Consider the following 9,877-nt stretch of genomic DNA (forward strand, 5'->3'; position numbering starts at 1 on the left):
ATTAATTAGGAGAGGAAATCTATATTTCCTGAATAAATTGAATTTGTAAATCTTGGTGGGATTGGATGATGACCACAGGAACCATCAAATATAAAGGTTTGAAATGGATTGCAAATGAGAAAAAATAATTCTGAATGGCTAATGCTCAGTTTTTTGTTTTTAACCAAATGAGCATGTAAAAAAAATTTAACTAGATTGGCTATTGTCATTTTGCAATTGAATGCTAAACTTTGTTTTATGGAACCAATGAAAGTTCTACCTTTGATTAAAACAATTGCCATAAATGAGGATTGTAAAATCGAAGTGAAGTCACTATAAAGGCCACAGCACAACTTACGACTGGTCCACAATCCGAATTTGCTCATTTTCTGAAAATGTGAAATGAAAAGTATCTTTTCATTTGAAATTCAAATTGAAAGAATACCATTATAACAATTTTTTTGGAGTAAAGGCAAAATGAGTTTCAAATCATCATTACTAGATATGAAATTAGTCACAGATATGAACATAGGTGTTAATATGATGATTTAGAACATTACACAGTAAGAAATTTCATGTCTCAATATTAGCATCAAATTCTACGTTTAATTCCAAAATCGGGTCGCAGACCAAGTGTGAGATGTGTGGTGGCCTTTACTTGTAGAGCAGTGTATGAAGTGGGCAGAATGAAACATTTTGACATATCTTGCTTTGACAAGACCCATTTATTTTTTCATATATCTACTGATAGGAAATAAATTAGGGCAAAATCGCCTGTCGCCCAAATACCTAGCCCCTGAAATTCCCCCAAAATACAAGCTTTGGGGCAACCATTCTTTCTATAGTCACCCCAAGATCTGTCACAATAAATATTCAAGATAAAAATCAATATTCTAACTGTGGCTGAATAATCCTATTTGCTTTTACTGCATAATTAGAAGTAGCCCTTAAAATGAAGAACGAGCCCCTAAATTTCAACAATTACCCCAATGTGGAAAAAAAGATAGCCCCTAAAAATTATAACTATTTCCTACCCTGACTGATTGCTTAAATTAAAACTTGATATTAAAGCTATGAAATTAAAAGACGATTGAACAGAAAGAACTGCCTAGATATTAAAGAATTTTAATTATTTTGGTCAATTTTCATCCTTAATTGTAGGAGTACAGTGTCCCATGAAAAAAAATGGTCAATTTATGCCATCCAAGCAAATCATTTGCTAAAAACATTTGGTTTACTTCAAGTTTACTCAAAGTTCTTTGGAGGAGCATATTGATGTTATATCATAGCGTAATATGTGCTAAATAAGAAGAGTATTATTTCATCATTGGCCAACTTTTGGTCTAATAGGCTCTTGGCCCAACTGCCATTTCGTCCAATAATTTGAGTCTAATGCACCTAAGGCAGAACTTAAAATCATGGTATCCACCATGGTAACATGGCTCAGCAGCCATTCAAGATATACATGATAGATACCAAAACTGAAAGTCTTGTGATTTAGCGCCAAGGAGGTTACTGTTAGATGTACTAGTTGTAGACAAATAGAATCTTTCTTGCCATTTGCTTTATATAGAGGAAAAGAAGCCATTATGGTCAACGGGAAATCGAGAACGAGTATATAATTGATCACTCCCACATAAGAAAGCAGCATGTGATTCAATATTTTACTTGAAATCCGTTCGCTTCAAGGGGAAGGTCTCAGAGCTACATGTTTGTATAGATCTGTTCATGATCTACTATATTAATTCAGTGGTGTTTAGTAAGCATACACAACTTGTATGCCTCTGATCCTGTGCAAAAGTCTGCTTGCGAGTAGTATGTGCCGAGCAGATCATTCAGAATGAAATGCTCGCTTTCGATTTCACAAAGATGGAAGCTCTGAAGATCTTTGATTCTAAGCATCCTCTGCCAGATCTTTTCATTGTAATGCTCAAGGAACAAATTGGTGGTTGTAGGTGAGAAATGCACAACAACGTATGGAAGAGTCTTGAAATTGATTGTAAATATCGCTGACTTCTACGTTCCTGCAAGACTTTCAATATCCCATGCTTCTTCGAAACCTGAGCAGATCTTGGCACACGTGAGGGCAGCAGACAAAGGGTACTGACTGATAGCTACATCTCCTTCTGTGTAGTCTGGCTCCACCTAGGTATTACAAAAAATATATTGGTAGGTTACATAGGTTTTCATTCCACACTTTAACTGACTTAAAAATGCAAGACCCTGATATTTGACTTCCGTTAAACATACACTCTCTTAATTTACAGTCTAAGTCTTATGTGCGATCCAGACCAAATACATAGCTTTACAGCTGGTCCTCGCAACTAAAATCAACCTCAAAATGTCAGAATACAACTTGATCCCAAACTGAATACTCTGTATTGAGAAGGCTGGTGTTAGAGCAACATCAACTACATTAACAATTCACTAGATGTGTGCTTTCACTTTGCAAATTTTGTACATAATAATGGTTTGCTATGCACTAATGAGCAACTATCGTACCTTCCCATGAGCCATTGCACCAATCACTATGACAACAGGCTCATCTGACTCTGCCAGCTCTCTTGGGTGGACACACTTCTCTGCACTGAAGGAAGTACATATCTTGCGACAGCCGACTGGTAAGTGGTCCGTGATAGGATTCTTGATGACCTTGAGGAGTTTTTGAGGACCGTCTGCAGCATGGATGCTCAGCTTGTGAAGGAGCTGGACTGCATGGAGCAAGTTGAGGAATGAGCAAAAGAGGATGTAAACACACCACATAGAACACCGTCTTACAAATAGTACTGAAAGATTTAACTTAACCAGAGAACTGATCATAATTATCTGTTAATTACACAATTTGAGATCAAGCTTGGTATTCAATTTTATGCTTGCCCTCTGATATTCTGAAAGTCTAGGTAATGATTATAACAACTTGCTAGCCATAGACATGAAACATCCCCACTGGATAAGCAGTCACATGGTAACATATTAAAGGGGAAGTTCACCCTGACAAAAAGGTTTTTTGTCAAAGAAAGCAAAAAAAAAACAACCTAATAAAAATCATTGCCGAAGGTTTGAGAAAAATCCATCAAAGAATATAAAAGTTATTAAAATTTCAATTACTTGATTTGTGACGTCATATGCCAGGAGTTTACTACATATCGTAAGGTAAAAAATCAATGAAATGTCATTTTCTCAGAAAATTGAAAATATTTTTTATTGTACCTTCAGTATAACACTAGACAAATCATTTCGCAGGTCTGCTCCTAAAAAGAAAACAAAAATAATAATCACAAACCATAAAAAATTGAAATTTATGCATTTTTTTTTACATTACATAGCATATGTGGCAGCTGCTCGTTAATGACGTCACAAATCCAAAGCTTAAAGTTCTAATAACTTTCTTAATCTCTAATGGATTTTCCTCAAACCTTCACCAATATTTTTCATTATTTTTTCTGCTATTTTTACAACAAACTTTTCTTCAGGGTTAACTTCCCCTTTAACCACAAATTTTGATGATAAGAAGTTAGAAATTGATGAAACAATTGTATTAATAAGATGTTATCATCTTACCCATCAAACCACAGAATCTGTCAAATGTTCTTGGGATCCTAGTCTGAGGGCTGATCTGAATCAGAACATTGCGCTGTGTGTGGATGAAAACCTGAAGAAGACCCGCTCGATTGAGAGGACTATCAAACAGCATTAGCAAACACTAAAAACAAGAGAATGAGATAAGAGTATTGGAGTTTAAATGGCACAGGTATTCTTACATAGATGGGCAAAGTGAACTAAGAGTCTGGGATTATTTCGGTGAAAGACCATTGCGTGAATAGTTCTAAAAATCAAGGACAAGTTAGAAATTGCATTCTGATTATTGGCAAATATTTTTGCAACAGGACCTTTGAGATTTTTTCAAAAAGAATAAATGAGAGTCTAACAAAATGTACACAATGAGAAAAATGTGTCAAAAGTTCTTCCCTTGAGGGATAGGGAATTTATCACAGACATAGAGACTTTACAAGAGTATATATTCATACATGTTTATATCAAAGTGTTCCATTTCTACATGTATACAATTTTCAGGAACTCTAAAAATCATTACTTAAATGCCTGTCTCAAGCTTTGGCAAAGGGTCAGAATTATATAGAGTACCTTCTATAAACAGACTTATCTAGAAATGTTGTGTTGTGGTGCGTTAAGGCAACCATTTGAGATAAGCCCCCATCCAAAATATCACCCCAAATTTCATAACTGTAATAATAAGAATATGTAACCTTGGACTTTTAATCCAATAATTAGTTTGAATCCATGCTCAGTCATTAACTTAAATGCCCTCATTTCTATCTAAAAATCAACCACTGTGACTTAATAACTTACATGCAAAATTTTTGATATGTAATTGATTATACCAGCTTGGCCTAATGTAGGAGAAAGCTGTCCTGCTAAGTTCCTAAGGGAGTTACTGTAACAGAAACTGAGAGGGAGGGGTTGCGAGGGAATGAGACTTACCTGATGTGTAATGTCTGGTCTGCAGTCTGAGGGCTCTCTTTTATGCTTCTTCATCAAATGTTTGTGATGATCACAATTCATTAACTCATACCCCTTTGAGGTCTACAGGCAGCAGTAAGAGGAATATGAAATAAAAGATTAAAGATAAATACAAGTTTTGCTAATGAATCCAATCAAATGACCACCCAAGTGTCTGTTATGTGCCAAAGGATTCTAGAAGAAATCGTGTAATTGCTGAGAAATTAGTAAAAACAAGCATGATATTCTAGCCCAATGTCGTGTCTTTCTTAGAGCAATAATAGTTTACTATCCAACATTTGCTTATCCGTGTTGGTGATATTCAGTGTGATTGTTTTATTACTTAGATTTCATGACTTAACAAAGTTCAGTTAACTTAATGTAACTGTATCAGATCTATCATATAGTGCAATTAACTTTGATTTTGCAGACTAATGAAAAAAGGTGGTTTACGAACAAGTCTCGCCTGATATTGCGATCAATGAAATATGCAATATGATCTTTTGACCCCTCAATGACCCTTGACCTTATCATCCGCATGAACACATATGTGGTATTTGCCAATGGCTATCTGTACCAAGTGTAAACACAGTTGATGCAGAAATTATATAGAAATAAGAGCAATTTGAACAAAAACTTGACCTTTTGACCCCTAGATGACCTTTGAACCTATCATTCTCATAGGCTCATATGTGATATTACCAACTTGTTCAATGCGACCACCCTGCCTGTGGGGGATCTACAAACTATGGTATGCCAATGAAGTACACAACACACACTGAAGAAATTCTTTTAAATATCACTTTTGTAACCAAAAATACTTATTTCCATACCATAGTTGTGATTTATTTTTCATTGCTAACTTGGGGATCATTTTCTTCATTCACAAAAAACTGTAAATTTTATCATTTTTTGTGTACGCCTTCTATTGGTGGAAAGTGAAATTGAAAGAAAAATGTAATTTGTCTATCTCTATTTTTAATTTAGAAAAAATAATTAAAAGAATCAAATGTACTTAAGCTTAAGAGCCAAGTATATGATGATTAGCTGTATTGGAAACTGACAGTGTCAAACAAACAAGCGTTTAAAAAGATAATAAGCCAAACATTGCCAGTCTAATTTTGCCACACACATCGCATGCACATGGGTCCGAGCTCAGACCCTCGCGCATGCGATGTTTTGAAATCGGCAGCGAATTATTTATACGTGTGACCAACTCCATGTTGGCTCTAAATCACCAATTTTGAGACTGATAGAAGCATGGAAAGAAAGTGAAACTTTGTGTAAAGTGAGAATATTAGTTCTAATTGTTTTTAAAGATTGTGATGTTGCATGAATTTTATATTCCCCCCCATAAAATCCCACCTTTGCCACTCGGAGTATCCGAGCGAGTTCACCACCTTGATGTTCGGGTAGGTGGAGCGTAGTGTAGCGGTAGTGAAGTTGAGTTGGAGCCTGCACGAACATTGCTTGAGGTACTCTTCTCGTTGATAAAATATGGATCCCTCTTTTAATTTCCGAAATTTTTCGTCTAATTAGTTAAAGAGGGCGCACGATTTATCTCCATATCAAAGAAACTCCAAAGAAGACTAGGCACAAAAACTATTTTATATTTTTTACACGTAAATTTACCTCGGCTCCACTCCACTCCACTACCGCTACACTACGCTCCACCTACCCGAACTTCGAGACCGTGAACTCTATCTGATATTCCGAGTGACAAAGGTGGGATTTTATGGGGGGAAAATATAAAATTCATGCAACATCACGATCTTTAAAAACAATTGAAACTAATATTCTTACTTTACACAGGGCGCGACACTAGCGCCGGTCCCTGACCGGTAAAAATCGCTGTCGGGCAAGTAAATTTTCAGAAATAGCAAGACTTATGGGTCAGACATGACAAGTAATAAAAACCATTGTTGGGCCAGTAACTTTTTTAGAAATTGTCAAATTCTCTGGTCCAACATAAACATAAAAAATATTCCATGACTCAAATTGCAAACCATTTTCCTCCCGTGATTTTGTGTCATTCACACACAGATACACACAGAATGAATCGCATACAATTTTTACAGTGTACATATGCATGTAGCCAGCCGGCCACACATGCACAACCCACATGGTAATTTTCTACTGGCTGTGCGAACGAAGCTTGGCTGACCTCTGGCAGAAATCTCTCACAGAACTGTCAAAATTCACATTTCACACTAATGAAAAGCTCTTATAATGTCCATATTTCCTAAAAATTGGGGTAACTCTGTCATTTGTAAGTAGTAAAAGGAGAAATTTTCACTTCTGTTTTAGTTCAAACAGATTGGGTTTTGAGTGATATCGTCTGAATACATGATAGCCCCACATATGCATTTTGTGTGTGTGTTGATACACTTGGTTTCTTTCGTAGCTATATTTTAATTGAGCCAAAAAGAAACTGTTAATTTTATTTATGATAGTTTCAGCTTTCTTCCTCTGTTTTCCTTCTTTCTTTTCAATCTTTCTTTGTTTCTTCCCTCTCTTCTTTCATTTTTTGTTACTGCCTTTCTTTTTTAATTTTCTTCTTTGTCTTTCGTTCTTTCAATCTTTCTATCCTTTCAATATTTTTCTCTCTTTCTTTCTTTTTTGATTTCGTTCTTTCTTTAATTCTTTAGTCCATCCATCCTATATTCATCTCTTCTTTCTTTCTTTCTTTCTTTCCTTCCTTCTTTTTACCCTTTCTTTCCTTCATTCTTTGTTACTTTCTTTGTTAAATTCTTTCTTCCTCCATGGGTTCCATCAATCCTTTCTTTACCCTTTCTTGTTTTTTATTTCTTCCTTCTTTTAGCCCTTTCTCTCTTTCTTTCATTCATTCCTTCCTTCCTTTCTGTCTTTTCTTTCCTTTTTCCCTTTGTTCCATCTATCCTTTTACCTTTTCTTTTCCTTTTTACTGCTTGCTTCCTTTCTTTCATTCCTTCCTTTCTTTGTCTTTTTTTTTTCATCTATTCTTTACCTTTACTTTCTTTTTTATTTTGCTTGCTTGCTTCGTTCTTTCTTCATTTCTTTCCTTCATTCTTTTTTCCTTCTATCATTTGACCTTTTCTTTATTTCTTCCTTCTTTCAATCCTTCCTACCTTCCGTTCTTTTTCTTTCTTTCGTTCTTTCTTCCCTGTCTTTCTTTTGTCGTCCTTCTTTCCATCTCTCCTTTTACCCTTTCTTTCTTTTTTTATTGCTTCTTTCCTTCTTTCTTTCCTTCATTACTTTCTGTCTTTTGTTCTTTCTTTCTTTATTGCTTGGTTAATTTCTTTCCTTCTTTCTTTCATTTCTTCATTCCTTTATTTCTTTTCTTTCTTTCTTATTCCTTCCTTCCTTCTTTCTTTTTGTCTCTTCCTTTACATCTAGCCTTTCTTTACCTTTTCTTTTTCCTTCCTTCCTTTCTTTTTGTCTTTCATTTATTCATTCATGCCCTCATTTTTTTTTTTTTTTGGGGGGGGGGGGGTAACAAGAAAGGACAGCAAAATAAACTCGCGCCTTTTTTAAATGTTTTCTCTATTTTTTGGGACCAGTACATTTTAGGTTCGGACGAGTAAAAAATGGAAAAAGTGGGTATCTACTGGTCCAACATGAATAGGTTGGACCAGTACTGTAGAAAAAAAGGGTAAGTGTGGAGCCCTGCTTTACATCAAGTTTCATTTCTTTTCCATGCTTCTATCACTCAGTCTCAAAATTGGTGATTTAGAGCCAACATGAAGTTCCTCACGCGTATAAATAATCCGCTGCCGATTTGGCATATCGCATGCGATACGGTAGACAGGAATAACCGTCGTTTCTGGGGATTTATTCAACAATTTCTGACATTTTACTGTAATCCCCATATATGTATGGTGAGTGGAGCCAACGTAGTTCAGCGGAACAACCAAAATACAGAGACTGAAGCTTTTGGTCTAGCGATACGGCAGCGAATTATTTATGTGTGAGGAACTTCATGTTGGCTCTAAATCACCAATTTTGAGACTGATAAGAGCATGGAAAATAAATGAAACTTGGTGTAAAGTAAGATAAGAATATTACTATTAGTTTTAATTGTTTTTAAACTTAAAGATCATGATGTTGCATGAATTTTATATTCCCCCCCCCCCATAAAATCCCACCTTAGTGACCTTTGACACTCGGAATATCAGATAGAGTTCACGGTCTCGAAGTTCGGGTAGGTGGAGCGTAGACCGTAGTGTAGTGGTAGTGAAGTAGAGCCTGCACAAACTTCGCTCGAGGTAACGTAATTTGACGCAAAGGGGCTTGGCAAAGCGTTACACGAAGTCGGCAAAGTGAAAGTGTTCATTCAATCTTTTTATTAATTATTTATATTGTAAAGACTTTGGAGTTTGGTGGAATGCTCGTTGACAAACGAACGGTAGCACTGCTGGCTCCGTTCAACGGTACATACATGTTAATGTAAAAATATCATCACAGAGTCCTCAAGGACAAGGCTATAATGTAGGCACATGTCGCGATGTCGATCGTCGAATGCCGAGCGTCTTACTCTATCCATTACGCCTACATCATTTTGATTAGGTGGGCACAGGATTAGAACTTTTGGGCTCTGCTAGTGCTACAGTGCTAGCTGCTACTACTAAATTTTACGAGCATAAAAATGATTATATGCGTCCTACCTTGATAGTTTCCAAAGAAGACTTTTCAAGAACCACAATAAGTCGCTTCTTCTGTTTCTTGTCATGAATGGTTTTAATGATTTTCTGTTTTTTTCGTTCGCCTTCAGCTTCGTCGTGTTCGTCTCGATTGCGGGATGCCATGCTTGTAATATACAATTTTTTTGTGACCTGCCCGGTACGTATGTAAATAGTCTTCAGGTCAAGTTTTTGTTAAGTAAAATACTCAGGCAAAATTGTGAAAAAGGCTTGAATTTTTATCTTATCAATAAGGTGACATAATTTTTTCTAGGTTAAAAAATACAAGATTCATCAAATTAAATCAAGCAATAAACCTCAGCTCAAACAAAACTCTCAAAAAGATCTTGAGTTTTTTTTTAATCAAAAATCTAGGCGGTACTGTCACCCTGAATTTAGTCTTGAATACTGTAATGCATTAGTCTACAAATGTAGACCCACATCTGCAGTGTGTGTATCACAGCTGATTCAACGAGTCTGCATAGCAGACTAGGTCTACTGAGGCTGCAGATGGCTCGCTTCGCTCGCCCTTTCAGGCTGGTTTGCTTTGCAAACCAGCAGATCCCACCTCACGAGCCATTCAGAGTCTGCATAGCAGACTAGTAATGCATAGAGGTGGGTAATAACAGGCGGAGGGGGGGGGGGGGGGGGGCAGGCTGTATTAAACCCTGGCAGATTTCACCGGGATAATAAAACAACACGGTAAAAAGAGAAAAGGAAGA

The 9,877-nt window shown here is 36.2% G+C and overlaps 1 protein-coding gene across 1 annotated transcript; it reads right to left on the bottom strand.

Annotated features, from left to right (window-relative positions):
• Positions 1-685: 685 nt before the first annotated feature.
• Positions 686-9,562, bottom strand: LOC129254841 (ribosomal RNA small subunit methyltransferase NEP1-like). The gene is made up of 5 exons (XM_064109241.1): positions 9,141-9,562; positions 4,480-4,581; positions 3,541-3,682; positions 2,482-2,690; positions 686-2,124 (listed from the first exon to the last, which is right to left on the bottom strand). The coding sequence occupies exons 1-5, from the start codon at positions 9,279-9,281 to the stop codon at positions 1,996-1,998; spliced, it is 723 nt and encodes a 240-aa protein (XP_063965311.1). The 5' UTR covers positions 9,282-9,562; the 3' UTR covers positions 686-1,995.
• Positions 9,563-9,877: the final 315 nt, after the last annotated feature.

This window comes from Lytechinus pictus, chromosome 2 (assembly GCF_037042905.1).
Source record: "Lytechinus pictus isolate F3 Inbred chromosome 2, Lp3.0, whole genome shotgun sequence".
NCBI classification, from domain to species: Eukaryota; Metazoa; Echinodermata; class Echinoidea; order Temnopleuroida; family Toxopneustidae; genus Lytechinus; species Lytechinus pictus.